Raw genomic sequence first — 15808 nt, 5'->3', positions numbered from 1 at the left:
TCTTAATATTTTTCACATTTTAAAAAAATTAGTTCACCTCACGAGAGAGCACATGTTAATAGACTAGTAGTTTAAACTAACAGAAGTGGTGTTTTTATTATGCACCCCTATATGAAACACTATTCATTTCAATAATGTTTTTTCCTCTCTAAATCTATTTTTTTTTCTAATTTTATACTTTAATATTTAGTTTATTAAAGATTAAGTTTTATAATTTATTGTGTTTTACTTTATACATTGTTGGCTTAATCTCACAAGCCATTTCATGAGTTTGGTGAGCTGACTATAGTTTTTTTTTGTTTTTTAATTGATATATTTGTTTTAATTTTATCAGTTAACATTGAGTTAATTGAGAATTAAACTTAATAATTTATTTTAGTTTGTTTTTATAAGGTTATATAAGTCTCATGACTTAAGTCGCGAGTTTAGTGGGTTAACCTAATTGACTAGAGTTCATTTTGTCTTTTTTAATTGATATTTTTTTATTTCATCTTTTAACATTAAATTTATTATGAATTAGGCTTTGTAATTTATTTTGGTTTGTTTTCTATGAAGTTATTCTAACTTATGACTTAGGTCACGTGTTTTGTAGGTTAACATGGGTATACTCAAATTATTTTATTATGTCCTGTTTTTAGATTGATTTTTTTTTTCATTTTCAACCTTTAAAAATGAGTTTATTGAAAATTGAGCTTCATAAGTTTTTTTTATGGGGTTATCACAGTCTAATAACTTTGGTTGTGAGTTTGACAAGTTAATTTGAGTTGACTCATGTCTTTTTTTTTTGTTCACTTTCTATGAGATTGTCCCGATCTTATAATCTGAATCACAAGTATAAAAGGTTAACTCAAGTATTTTTTTAAATTTTTTTTAATTGCATTCTTCAACATTAAGTTGGTTGAGAATCGAGCTTTCATAATTTGTTTGATTTGTTTTATATTATGTTATCATGGTCTTATGATTCAGGTCATGAATTTGATATATTAACCTAAGTTGACTTGAATCGATTCAATATATTATTATTTCTATATTATTTAAAAAAAATATTTAGAATTTTTGTTAATCAAACCGTCTTTAGATCTATCAAATCGATTAGTTAACATCAAGTCAACCTCTATGTTGTTTAAGAAAAATTTGTTAGAAAAATGTTAATAATGCTTGGATGTTCAAAAAAAATTTGATCCAACCCGCAGTGTAGTGCGGGTCAGCAATCTAGTCTAACTCTATAATAATTTATAAAAATTGTTATATAAAAAATGAAGAAAATTAGAGTAACTGGAACATTGTGAATAACTTGATATTAAAATATTTTATTTATTTATTTATCTCATATATATATATATATATAAAACAGTTCCCTGGTGCAAAACGACCAAGCATACACGGCAACCATTGTCGACTTCTAAGCGTTGTACCTCATGATCACAACAACATAGTCGCCTTTACTCATGATCGCTACGGCTAGTCGGATTTTGCAATCAATGGCCACTACACTCCGACGCAAGCTGATTCGTGAGGGTTTTTAGATAAGCACGATAATTTTCACCAATTTTTCTTTGCCTAGGATGTTTCATGGTCAAGAAATGATAACAGCTCGCAGGTTCATTCCATTCAGGTTCACTGTACATATTCCTTGATCATATCAAGAACCAAAAGGAATGTATAAATTGCGTCTGTCAGTTGCGATTTCCCATCACTAATTAGATATGGCTGCCTTTACACCTCTGAAGTTTTCACTAATTTTTGTTCTTTTAATCATAGCAAGCAACGCATTCTCAATGAAAGAAGCAAGCATAGATGATCTCCAGCTTGCTTTTAAGCAGAGCAAACTTACCTCAAGGAAACTTGTTAAGTTCTATATTAAAGAAGTTGACAGACTCAATCCAGTCCTTAAAGGGGTTATAGAAGTAAATCCTGATGCACTCTTACAAGCTAATTAGGCTGACTACGAGCGCAGGATTAAGGCACCAGGTTCATCAGTTGGCTTGCATGGCATTCCTATTCTTCTCAAAGATCTAATTGCGACCAAGGATAAGATGAACAACACCGCAAGATCTTTTGCACTTCTCGGATCAGTTGTGCCTCGGGATGCAGGTGTTGTCATGAAGTTAAGGAAAGCAGGAGCTATTATATTTGGAAAAGCTAGCATGACTGAGTGGGCTGCTTTTAGGTCTCTTACACTTCCTAATGGCTTTAGTCCTAGAGGTGGACAGGGAAAGGCAAGATCCTTGTGAAAGTAGCTTTCTAAAAAAATTTCATCATGTTTTATTGATTTGCTATTCCCATTGCTATATAACAAGTGTGACATTACACTAGATTGCAAGCCATGGTAACATTCTGGTGTTCTGAAACTTTCTGCAGAATCCTTATAATCTATCAGCAGATCCTTGTGGATCAAGCAGTGGGTCAGCAGTATCAGTAGCGGCAAATATGGTAGCAGTTTCACTAGGTACCGAGACTGATGGCTCCATCTTATGTCCGTCCAATGCTAACTCAGTGGTGGGTATAAAACCAACAGTAGGTCTCACCAGCCGTGCTGGAGTTATCACAATTTCTCCTAGACAGGACACCGTTGGGTAGGTGATTGTATTATATCATTCGAATCATACGTTTTCAGGGCTGAAAAAGCAGATCCTTTGCCCAATATTTAGTCCAAAATGGCTACTGTTCTAAATCTATGAAACCTGCTATTACCTTAACTCTCTGCAATTAGTCTTTCTATCAACATATTGTCATTTCTCGGCTCTGGATGGGACAGGCCTCTCTGCAGGACAGTATCGGATGCTGTTCATGTTCTTGATGCCATTGTAGGTGTTATTCCAACGATAATGAAACCAAAGCAGAATCAAAGTATATTCCGTGTGGTGGGTACAAACATAATCTCAAGCCTAATGGTGTCAAAGGGAAGAGACTTGGAATAGTAAGGAATCCGTTCTTGAGTTTTGTCAGTGAACCTGAGAGTCAAGCTTTTGAGAACCATCTCCAGACACTAAGGTAACCAAACAAACTTCAAGAACTAATGTAATAATATGCTATCCAGCACAATTTTGATGTGTAGTACAAGAATATTTGATAAGATGATGCAAAATTTATCTGCAAATGAAGACAAGAAGGTGCAGTTTTACTAGAGAACTTGGAAATAGCCAACATCAGTACTATCTTAAATTTTGCCGCGAGTGGTGAAGCAACAGCATTGCTTGCTGAGTTTAAAATATCTCTAAATGCATACCTGAAAGAGCTGGTGTCTTCCCAAGTGCGAACCTTAGCCGATATTATAGCATTCAACCAGCAATTTGCAGATTTGGTGAGTGTCCATAATGAAAACAGGTTCCTTTCATACGTGCATGTTGCAATGATCTCCGTTCAATAAACTTAATATGCTAATACATTCTCGAATCTTTACGCAGGAATATCTCAGCGAATATGGACAAGACATCTTTCTAGGAGCTCAGGCGACAAATGGAATCGGTAACGCAGAGAATGCTGCACTGTCAAATTTAGCAGAACTTTCAAGAAATGGATTTCAGAAGTTGATGAAAGATAATAAGCTGGATGCCTTGGTGACACCTGGTTCATTTGTTTCTCCTGTCCTAGCAATTGGAGGATTCCCAGGAATCAATGTCCCTTCAGGTTATGATAATATGGGGGTGCCTTTCGGCATTAACTTTGGAGGATTGAAGGGTACAGAACCAAAGCTGATTCATATTGCATTTGGCTTCGAGCAGGCTACTAAGATCCCGAAGCCTCCTACTATCAAATCAAAAGAAATAAATAATATCTAGGAAACCAATAAGCTGTGGCTTAATCGCTACTTCCCTTTTCATCAAGACCTGGGTTAGAATTTTCTTGTAAAATAGATAAAAGAAAAAAATAAATGAGAAATCCTGAGTTATTGGTTGTTGGTTAAGTGACATAATCTTATTAAGTAATTAGTACTTAAAAGTATATTTTATCAAGGTTTTATATTATCATTTTACACTTGAAGTATCAATAATTTATTAACTAAAGCATGTTTTATAATAACATATCTAATAATATAATATACCTTTAATTTATAATAAATATTTATTTTAAATGCAAGCTCATCACATAAATTAAAGAATTGATTGATGAGTTTAAGAACTGAAATTGAAAGAACAGAGAGATGACCAAACTTAGAAAAGAGATACTGGTGTAGTCCAAACCGGAACACTGTTCGTAATTGGGTCATATCTGGAGTTGTAGATCCCGGATTTAAGTCTACTTTATATGGATAGAAAGGTAAGATATAGGCCTACAACTTTTATTGGAGTTCAAGACTTAAAAAGGTCATTTTCAAGTTTAAATTGTAGAAACAACGAAGAAGTCCGAATTTGTCCTACAGTCCGAACACTGTTCAGTGTTTAACTTATATATGGAGTTTTAGAAATCCAAATGACCTCAATTTTTTTTCTTAGAAAGCTGAGACAATTTCCTAGAACTTTCATGTTTCAAGTGGTTCCAATTCTAACGTTATTAATGATGTTTTGGGCAGACAAGAGAAGATAAGAATTGTCACTAAGTCAAGAGTTGGTCATCAATTCATTAATTAGTCATCAAATCAATAGTTTCCAATTTTGGCCTATAAAAGAAGGCATTTGCTATGCATTTAGGCATTTTGGTTTCCAGATCAAGATCATGCTCTTACTTTCTCTCTTTGTATTTTTGTAATGTTTAAGTTTTGCTTTTATTAATATCTTGTTTATGCCTTTCGTTTCCTTTTCTTTACTTAGTTAACTTTTATCTTATTTATGTTTTTATCTTGTTTATTTATGTTTGTCCCTTTTATTATGTTTAATTAAGTTTATTATATTAAGGTGAAAAGGTTACACTAATGGTGTAAAAATAAGTATAGTGTAAACTTAATATGGATTTTAATATTTGATACTAACATATTTTGTATTTGTTATCTTGTTCACTCTTTAATACTTTGCTTGTTAAATAACTAATCTAGATCTATATTGTATAACACTTGGTACAACAAATACTTAACACTTTTATAGTCCAACCGTATGGTATAACCCACACCTGTGCTATGAAAGAAACTTGATTTGTTGTTAATATAAGTTATAATCATGAATGTCTGACAACATTTACAAGTATTAACATTATTCGAATAAGATAATTAATGTAATTATGTTAACCATTTATAATCCGATTGAAACCTTTTTTGTGTGTGGTTTCCAATTGAGTAATAAAAAGAGTTTATACTATTCTTGTTTGAAATACCATTAGTGGATTCTAGAGTTTATACCATACTTGTTTGAAATACCATTAGTGGATTCTCTAACCTTGATATTTGTTGTTATTATTATTTAATCCTTATATTGATCTTCCATCTCAAAATTCTCATCAACTTCTTCTTATTCTTCTTCTTCTATTATTATTATTATTATTAATACTACTACTACTACTACTATTATTATTATTCTTGTTGTTGTTGTTGTTATGTTGCTGTTATTTATAATTTATACAATTAACTTCTTTGTGGTTCAACCCTATCTTACCGAGTTATTTATTATTTTGACACTTTTGCACTTGGAAGAAGACAATAATTTTTTGATCATGTCATCAAGTAAACACAATATTGAGTAAACATCTTCCTCCCTGCTAAGCCTGTCTATATATAGTTTGACATAACCGAAAAAGTTTTTGCAATGGAGACAAAAGGTCCATTCTCCTTATTGATATGGCATTGAATATAAGCGGTTAGGATCAATATCAGGAATCCAATCTTTTAGCATCATCTTAAAAATTAACTTATTGATCATAGCGCTAGACAAAGTGAGCAATTTTTAATAATATTTTTCGCTAGACAAAACAGTTTTATACACAAAGGATTGTCGTGTAAGCTCTGATTTTATTACTTACTGTTGATGTGCACCATGATCAACTAATTTCTACTTTGTTCTTGGTGTGTGATTAGTTGGACTCTAATATGTTGCTTGCGCTCTGTCATGGGCAAAATAATTTTTTATTTTTTATGTAAAAAAATGCTAGACTAAAAAAATTCAAGTCTCGAATTATTCAAGTAATAATTTAAATAATGTAAAAAACAATAACAATAAATTAATTGAAAAAAAACCATAATTAAACCTATCTAGATTATCAAATAATTCAATATTAACTTAATAGAAAGAAAACTACAAAAAAAGTAAAACTTCAAAAAGAAGAAGAAGAAGAAAACATCAACTTTAGAAAAGGACAAAAAACCAAGAAAACCCTAGAAAAACCTCATAAAACTGATCTAATTTTAAACTCGTAATTCATTAAATCTTAGATTTGAGTTCAATTTAGAAGCTTAACTGTCAACTAATTTAATTTTAAAGGATAAAATACTTGAAAAAAATATTAATAAAAAAACTTGCAAAAGCCAAAAAAAAAAAAGCAACAAAAAGAATGTGGATAAAATTTGAAAGAGAAACACCCAAAGAGGATGAAATCTGAAAAAAATTAAAATAATCCTTAAAAGATAAATAACAATTAAAATAATAAGTATCAAATTTAAAAAGTTAAAAAATCATAAGGAATAAAATTACAAAACATTTATAATTTGATAGATTGTTTAGAGATTAACAATGTCATGGAGTGAATAGAAAGAAATTATTGAGGGCTAACCTAATAGAATCAAACCATAAAAAAAGAATAAAAAATAAGAAAATATCGATTTAGAAAAAAGGAGAAAACCAAGAAAAGCCAGCTAATCTTTTAAACCTGATCTAATCTCTAAAATTTATAACCCATGAAATTTTTTACTCGGATTCAATAAAGAAGTCTAATTCTCAATCAATTTAATTTTAAAGGATGAGATTGGTTAAAAAAAATATTTAAAAAAACTACAAAAGCAACAAAACTATTATATAAAAAAATTAATAGAAAAAAACTAAGGAGTATGCAATTTAAAAAATAATAAAAATGATACAAAATAAAATAAATAACAATTAAAGAAAGAAGAATAAATTAAAAAAAATCAAGGAGAGTGAAATTGGAAAAACCAAGCAAACTCGAACAACTATTCTAAACATGGTCAATTTTTAAAAACATGTAACCTATGAAACCATGAATCTGATTCCGTTCAAGAAGTTTATTATGAGCCAATTTGAAAATATCATTTTTTAAAAATTGTCAAACAAAAAGAATAGCAATCAAAGGAATAAAAATTAAATTTGATAGGAAAAAAAAACAATGGTGAAATCATAAAATAAAATCATATATGATTTAAAATAAAAAATTATCAAGTCTAAAAAAATAACAATAAAAAAGATATAGATTAAATTTGATAAGAGAAAAAAAGCAGAGGAGGGTGAAATCATAAAACAAAATCAATTTAAAAAATGATTCCAAACAAAAAAAATAGTAATCAAATGATCGGGGACCAAATTCTATAAATTATTCAAGATAAAAAAATTATACTAAAAAGAAAATGAACCAAATCTGAAGAATCAACATATTAAAGGGTTGTTCTTGAATTTTTAAGAGATTGACATGAAAATCTAGGTTGGGGGGAGAGAAGAAGGGGAAAAAATGATTGTTGATATCAAATCTCTATGAATCTTGGAACACGCATTGCCTTATCTAGTCAAAGGCCCCAAGACCTTTCAAATATTTTTCTAGAAGGTGGTGTTTAGTGGTTGGACAAACCCTCATACCCCACTTGAATGGTGTGTTGGCGTCTACAAGCTAATGAGTGCCGCACACGCACTAATAATTTTTTAATTATATTTAATAAATATAATTCACAACAATGCTCCTGAGTACTATTGAAAATTATAATTAAAATAATACAAAATATAAAAAAAGAAACCCTTGGATGAGAGTTCAATTGGTTTTGTCTTTAAGAATATCAAAGTAATTACACTATTCTAAAAAATTTAAAATTCAAAGCATGTTCTTGAGCAACAAGCATTAGATTATTTTATTCTAGGGTTAAATAAATAATTTTATTGTAGATTAAAAAATAAAATTACCAAACTAACCCATAGTATTTGCAAAAAAACAATTCTGTCATAGTAAAAAGACTACCTTACCTCTAATGCCTAGATTAAAGTTTTAATGGACAAGGGACAATAATTATGTTATTACAATGAATACTATTATGTGTCATGGGGCATAATAATTTTCATTCTAGTGTTTTTTTTTAATGTATAATATTTATCAATTAATATGCATGTTTAGTTTTTTCAAAGCGAGCTAACTGTAGAAATCATAGATAGTAGAAATCATAGACAGCCACATTAACTCCATTGTTCTTGCTTGATGATGTTTCAAAACATCTAAGTATATTATAAATAAGGTTTATATATTGGATAATATATTAATCTCTTAGTTTTAGTAATCTGATTATTTCTTCATAGTTAAGGTAGTTGATAATTGGTATCTGGTAAACTAAAGTGACTAATTCCTAGTAAGTCAAAGTGGTTGGTACCAAATAGTTGGTGCTTGGTAAACTGAGGCAGTTGGAAGTTGATACATACAAAAAATCCTATTTGGTAGATGAAAATAATCTCAGATGTTTAATTAAATGTTTTTCTAAAGAGAGAAAATACAATGACATTTTAGAAAAATAAACTTTGAAAATATAAATGCTAAAATATTAAAAATGAAGAGATTATAAACTTTGAACTTGATGAATTTACAAGGTATTTATAGCTCGTGAGTTTTTTTTTTAGAGGAGGGGCTGAAGAGTAATTTCACCTCTATAAATTAATATGGCATTTTTGAGTTGTATTTCATTTAAAATAATACATATTGAATCAATATAAAATATTAGAGGAATCGCGTAAGGGTCTTCAAAATTATTGAAGGACTTGCATAGGGTCTTGGAGCAATTCTAAAGGAAGTGTTGGGGTCAGACAAGTTGACTAAGCTCGATACAGTAAAAAAATAAACTTAAACATGTTGTCTAAACCACTGGTAGTTGGGCTTAGGCACATGCACGTGCTCATTAGGGGTGGTGCCTTGGAGCCTAACACCCTAATTGGGCTCAAACACATGTGCCCACTATGGGGTTGGGTAGCAGCCTAGGTCTGTTTCTTTTAGTTAAGCAACATACCCAATTTGGACCTAGATTGTTGCCCGAAATCATATATTTATGAGAGACTTTTTTAAAGTTTTTTAAGAGGTTTTTTGAACATGTTAAATTTAAGTTTATCATGGATGAGCCAATACATGCATCAAATCTCATTTAATATGGATATAACGACTATTGTGAGAGTATCTTAAATCTTGATAACATGCTCAAAAGGAAAAATGGATGAATCATGGATGATTAAGAACGATTCCCTTGTGAACCTAAAAACATGAAAAAAATAATGATTTCCTTATATGAAGTTGATTTAGATTAACAAAGATCAAATACTCCTTAATTTTTTTTTTTATATTTGTCTAATTATCCACTTAAACTAGCTTAAAATAAAATCCCTCTTAAACTAAGGATTCCTAAAGCAATCTAAGTGCACTTGAATTAAGGATTCGAAAAGCAATTAAAATACACTTAAACTTAGGTTTCCTAACTTTATTAGGATTTTCATCGCTCTTGGTGAATGTTTAAGATCTTAGCTAATCTTTTTCAGCCCCGAATACTATAAATACAGTTCTTTGGCTAATTTACCCTAATAGAATCAATACAGATTTGAGATGGGTGATAGCAAAACGATTGCTCAGCCACCACGTTGAAATATTGATATCATGAAGCAAGAGTTTAGAGGTTACAATATATCTTAATGAGACTAGGGAAAAGGTATACGAGGAGTAATTTTTTCTATTTGTTAAACCTTTAGATGAAATATATGTTGGTTAAATATTTTTTATAGCTAATCAGTTGGTTATTAGAGATAATATTATATTTATGTAAACATATATTTATTAATAATAAAGGTTTAATTTATCTTTAATATTTATATGATATTAGATTAATGAATCTAGAGTAAAGATAAAGTTTATGAGACAAAAATGCTTTGTAAAGAAAATTATAAAGTTTTTATAATTATGAAGTTCCTATTGCATCTATGTATTGTTTTTAAAATATTCCTAGTTGATGCTCTCTTAAATACTCGACATTCATTGGAGTCGTAAAAACTAACACATATTATGTTCTTTTCTTTATGAAATGAAGCAATTGTTTTCATAAATTAAGGTGTAAGAGATACTTGGAACTAATGTATAGGTACTTGTCATAAGGTATATATACTGAACTAACCCGCATGAGAATTCTATATAAAAGAGATCACCTATATCTATGGAAAGGTTCATGTGATGGTTGTTTAAATGATCTTTATACTTGAGATCACCAAGTCATCTTATATAAAAATTGCTATGTTTTAATCTTGTTACCTGTTGTTATAGAGGTAATCAAAGGACAAATATTAAATATAACATAAATTGTATGAATATACCTAAGTGATTAAGAGATGATTAATTATCATATGTGAATTAAAAAAAATATATTTTATTTGTTTTCAAATAATATTAACTGAAAAATTATTGGTCAGGAAAGAATGAGATTTAAAAAGAATTTTAAATTTTATTTAAATAATCAATAATTATGGTGTAGAGAATAAATATGATTTAATATTATAGATATATTTAATACTTAAATATTAAATTAAAATATTATTGATAAAAAAATATTAATTATATTGAAAAACTAGTCACTAAAAAATTAAATAAAACTAAAAATAACTTAATGACGGTGCTGCTCTTGTCGATTAAGCGAAATTGAAGATTGGCTATTGTGGTCGTGGATGGAGAAGGCAATCCAACCATTAATGTTGGAAACTAAGAAGGGGTTCTTTTTTAAAATAATAATTAATTAATTATGCATAATAATAATAATAATAATAATAAGAGTTTGAAAATTTTGTTCTTTCATCGAAACCTTACTCTATTATCTACTGTATCAATTGATTCCTTAATTTATGCATAATTACTTGATCAAAGGTCCATTCTCCTTGCTGGTATTGCATAATAGAACACAGGATCACTGCTTCTCCTCCATCTCAGCTGTTTGATTGCTTAATTACTTGATGCAGTCCCTTGATCACCCTGAACTCACAGCTATAAATTAAGGCATGCCTTCAAATTTGACTCGACATTGTTTTAAAACAATTTATTTTTTTTATAAATAAAAATAATTAAGAAAATAATAATAAAAAACATGTCGTTTAGTATTTTTATTTTAACAATTTAAATAAAAAGAGATAACATCGGTTTAAGAATTTTCTTCCTGGTCAAATTGTTTTAAAAGAAATACTAAATCATTTGTTGTTTGCCTCTTTCTAATTATTTGTATTTATATATTAATTTTTTTTTTAAAACGACGTGCTCAGAGCATTGAGAATAACTATCAAAGTTCAAGCTTTAGCCTTAACAGTCAAATTTAACAACAAATCTTAATTTGTCTGATAATTAATAATTTAAGAACATTAATGGACAAATTCAGAGGTTAATCTTAATTACTTCAGGCTGTCTCCTAAAAGCAAAAACAAAAACCCAATCAAATATGAATTAGCTCAATTTGGCGGCTAGGGTTTAGTTTGTACCATTCCTGTTCATATTTGGACTTTGTATATAAACCTCTGTTGAAGCTATAAACTTGTCATCGTTATAAGCCAAATTTCTCATCTGGGTTTTGTCTAAATTCTTTTATCAACCATTCATTAATTCTCTCAAGTAAGTCCCAAATTCTATCGGTTTTGTTTAGTTTTCTTTGGTTTTGATCCAAATATAGATCTGGATTTTTCTTTCTTTGCCCAATATTGATTCGTTGATTCAGTTCTAAACCAAAAGTTCATATCTTTAGTGAAAATTTTGTGTCTTGGTGCTAAAGATTGCATCTTTCTCAATTGGTTTGGTAGGTTTTAGTGTTCTAAATCAAGGGTTTTTGAGGTCTAAGTTGGTTCTTTTCAAGAAGTTTGATTCTACATTGTAGAAATATGAGTTACCCTGATTCCCCTGTTTCTTTTATGGCATCACAGGCCTCGTATCAATCAGGCAGTGATGCTGTTGATGTGTGGCCTCAATTTGTGATGAATAACAATGAGCAATTTCAACAACAACAACAACAACAACAACAACAACAACAACAACAACAACAACAACAACAACAACAACAACAACAACAACAACAACAACAACAACAACAACACCAACCTCCTTATAAAAGACCTAGAAGCTCTGAGGACAATTCCAACCAATCCATGAGTTCTAGGGTGCCACCAACAAACAGCCTTCCAGTCCACAAGGGAACAACCAACATCTTTTTCAAGACAAGAGTGTGTGCAAAGTTTAAGACTGGTACTTGTAGGAATGGTGAGAATTGCAATTTTGCTCATGGAATGCAAGATTTGAGGCAGCCCCCACCAAATTGGAAGGAACTAGTGAGTGTAGGTGTAAGTAATGAAGAGGATAGGTCAACAGCGACTAATAGGGAAGATGATCTGAGGATAATTCACAAGATGAAGTTGTGCAAGAAGTTTTATAATGGGGAGGAGTGTCCTTATGGGGACAGGTGTAATTTCCTTCACGAGGATCCAGCAAATTTCAGGGAGGACGCGGGGAGGTTCAGGGAGAGTTCTGCAATAAGTATAGGGACTACAGGCCACCTGATGGGCCAAGGAAGTGGCGTCTTTAATGCTGCTGAAGTTAACAGGCCTGCAAACACTGCTGTTTCGGATGCTCCTCGATCAAATTTAATAAAGCCTGTTTATTGGAAGACAAAGTTGTGCACGAAGTGGGAGATGACAGGTCAATGCCCCTTTGGAGAGAAATGTCACTTTGCTCATGGGCTAGCAGGTGCTTTCTGTTGCTTAAGTTGCATTTCGTTGTTATATTTAACCTGTTTGCCACTACAGTAGTTGTTAGGGTTATAGTTTGGTTAAATCTTAACGAGTCAGACTATTTGAATTGGAATTCTTCATTTGTTTTCCCAGTAGGCTTTAAGTGTATGATGATATCTTGATTTATCTTTCTGGGGAGCCCGGTGACTTCCAACTGAACTTGTTAAAATAAATCAGCGAGTTTAAGCTTAAAAATTCCGTTTTGTAGTTTTAGTGGCCCCTGAGATACTGGCATAGCTCTTATATGTCACCTTATCTGCCTTCGAATTGATGGAAAATCCTTGCATGAAAGTTAAAGGCCTATCATTTATAGAGAGAAGTTCATCTTGTGCTAACTAATATTCAAATTTCCATTTTCTGGAGATGGATCCCTTGGTCAATCAGTTCTCTTTTAATCATTTCCTAATTCTATTCACACTGTATCTGTTTAGAATAGCCTTTTAATGTCCTTAAAGAGTAGTGTTTTTGGATGTCGAATCTTCTTAATCTAATATTTAACAGGATCAGCATGTCCTACATCTTGATTTTGCTTTGTTCTTTTTGACTTTCTGTGAGGCTGTCTTCTTATCTCCTGAAAAGGCACTCATAATTTATCTCTTTAAAGTATATTATTTAGTTATCTAGAACAGAATTTTATTTTTTTAGTTAGAAACTTGAACCGCTGCATCTTGTGCAGCAGTAATATTTTCTGGGTCCTCAGTTGTAGCTCTATGATTAGAGATAGACAGAATTGGTCACAAGCATGCACAATGTTGATGCGAGTAAGCAGTAAGAATTGTGTGCGATGCTGTATTTGTCTTATTTTCTTATCTTCCATTATTTTCTTGACTAGAAAAGTTGATCCTTGTATTTGATGCGTGTTGCGCCATTTAATCACAATTGTGTTCCTCTAGAAAAGATGCAAAGAAATCATCATTGATGGGCTCTGTTTTTGTTTTTATCTATTAAATTATACTTTTCCATTGAACTCAGAGTTGCAGGTTCCTGGTGGACGCAATGAGGTGGAAGCAGGAAATGCAGGCTCCACCGTGACTAACTCACCAACACCTGTTCTTCCTAATAACACGTCTCCAAGTATGACGGTGAATGTGCCTAGTTTAGTTGAAGAGAAGGGTACGAAATGTTTATTAAAGTGGAAAGGACAGAAGAAAATAAATCGGATTTATGCCGATTGGCTTGATGATCTGTCATTAGTGCACACCTCGACAAACCAGGTGCAGAGTTGAGTTTGAGTTCACAGTTAAAGTTTGCACTGTATTCATGTTTTAGTCGAATCAAGAGTTTTTTGACTGTTCTGTTTCCAAGGTTTAAAATTTTGTACTACAGAATGTTGAGATGTCCAAAGTCACAGGAGATGAGGCATTTTAATAGTTTTCTTTTTTCACCCATTGTTTTCCTTCATTGATATGTTCTTTTTGCAGTATGGAACTAGCCACCATTGATTCTTGGTAAACACACAAAAATTGAACCCAAACAACAGTGATAAACACCACATAGAAGCAGTCTGCAGAAGGCGGGCAGTTCAGGGGGAAGACATGGTTCTAACTCTAACCGAGTTAATGCAATGCAAGTTATAAATCAAAGAGAAGTGCCCAGCAATATTGAACAATTGAAAGAAAGGTGAGCTTGTGAGGGGACAATCAATTAAGTTGGAAACAACAATGGTGTTGGTGACCTTGACTCTATAATTCCTGGGATCCTCTCAAATCGTCGAAATCTGAAGTGATTCATCAATTATTTATGCTTGACTAGATGATGTTCTTCTAGGACATGCAACTCTATTTTTTTACATTGCCTTTATTTATACTAATATAAAAGTGGGAGCATCATGGATGGGGAAAAAAGAAAAAAAAAAAAGTTGAAAAAATTTACGCGTTCAAATTTTTACTATATATTATTGTTTTTTAACTTTATCTTTATTCTTAATATTTCTTATTTTTTTTTCATAATTTTTTTTTATTTTTTTATTTATAATTTCACTCTTTAATTCAAGTTAATAGCGTGTTATTTATTTTTATAAAGTTAATTTATTTAGTTGGTTAATATAATAATTCAAGTTATTAAATTTTTTTTCTTCCAAAACATGCTTACAATATCTAAATATTTTAATAATAATACAAACTCATAACGCAGATGAGATGCCTATACAAGTTCACAGTTGATTACTTGAGTCTTGAAACACAGAACCCACACAAACCATTTAGAGTTTCTTTTAATTCTTAGCACCTGCCTTGTTTGACAAGATGGAGTTTCTGTAGTGATGAATCAACAGGTCCCCAGGCCATAACGAGGACGGTGTTGTTTGATGTGATTGTGGGGTTTGATCCAAAGAGACTATGAAGCCAACGCATTAAACAGCCAAGCCCATAAACTTGTAGGGGTTACAGGAAATTCCTTAAGCCGAGATCACAATTTTGCATAGTCAAATTTCAATTCGTAACCGATCCTAGGGCCAACAAGCGGAATTGGCGGCATTATCAAATTTATCAAAACTGACAAGAGATGGGTTTCAGAAGTTGATGTCAGCTAACAAGCTAGATGCCTTGTTGACTCCCAGCGCATCTGTTGCTCCTGTCCTTGCTTGCAAATGGAGGATTCCCAGGAATCAATGTCCCATCTGGTTATGACGATATTGGGGTGCCTTTTGGCATTAAGGGTACAGAACGGCAGCTGATTCAGATTGCATCTGGCTTTGAACAAGCTACTAAAATCAGAAAGCCTCCTACATCCAATGTTGGAAAAACTTCAAGAGAAGGTATGTCAATTGGCACAGTGTCACCTCTTACAGGACTTGTTTGAGTCTTCTTCTAAAAAATAAATAAAGTAATAGATAAATACCCGAGGAACGCTAGATTTGCTCATTCAAGTGGTAGTAGTTCTGTGAATCAAAGACAAGCTTGAAAAATATCCAATCAGCAACTCATTATTAACAGGCCAAGCAATGAGTAGGGAAA

General features: G+C 31.3%; 1 protein-coding gene and 1 pseudogene across 3 annotated transcripts; both read left to right on the top strand.

Moving 5' to 3' along the window:
* The first annotated feature begins 1706 nt into the window (after nucleotides 1–1706).
* On the top strand, nucleotides 1707–3782 carry LOC105118251 (putative amidase C869.01; annotated as a pseudogene).
* A 7714-nt stretch (nucleotides 3783–11496) lies between these two features.
* LOC105118250 (zinc finger CCCH domain-containing protein 39-like) lies at nucleotides 11497–14686 on the top strand. 3 transcript variants are annotated; one of them, XM_011016151.1, is made up of 5 exons: nucleotides 11498–11688; nucleotides 11994–12065; nucleotides 12147–12810; nucleotides 13827–14068; nucleotides 14276–14686. In XM_011016151.1, exons 2-5 carry the CDS (start codon nucleotides 12045–12047, stop codon nucleotides 14294–14296), a joined length of 948 nt encoding a protein of 315 aa, XP_011014453.1. In that variant the 5' UTR covers nucleotides 11498–11688; nucleotides 11994–12044; the 3' UTR covers nucleotides 14297–14686. The 3 variants fall into 3 exon arrangements, with proteins under 3 accessions (XP_011014452.1, XP_011014453.1, XP_011014451.1); XM_011016149.1 differs by having other exon boundaries at nucleotides 11498–12065; XM_011016150.1 differs by lacking the exon at nucleotides 14276–14686 and having other exon boundaries at nucleotides 11497–12082; nucleotides 12164–12810; nucleotides 13827–14080.
* The last annotated feature ends 1122 nt before the right edge of the window (nucleotides 14687–15808 follow it).

Source organism: Populus euphratica, unplaced genomic scaffold (genome assembly GCF_000495115.2).
Source record: "Populus euphratica unplaced genomic scaffold, PopEup_1.0 scaffold1828.1, whole genome shotgun sequence".
NCBI lineage: Eukaryota > Viridiplantae > Streptophyta > Magnoliopsida > Malpighiales > Salicaceae > Populus > Populus euphratica.
The sequence above is the reverse complement of the archived record's forward strand: the minus strand, read 5'-3'. Positions and strand labels throughout refer to the sequence as shown.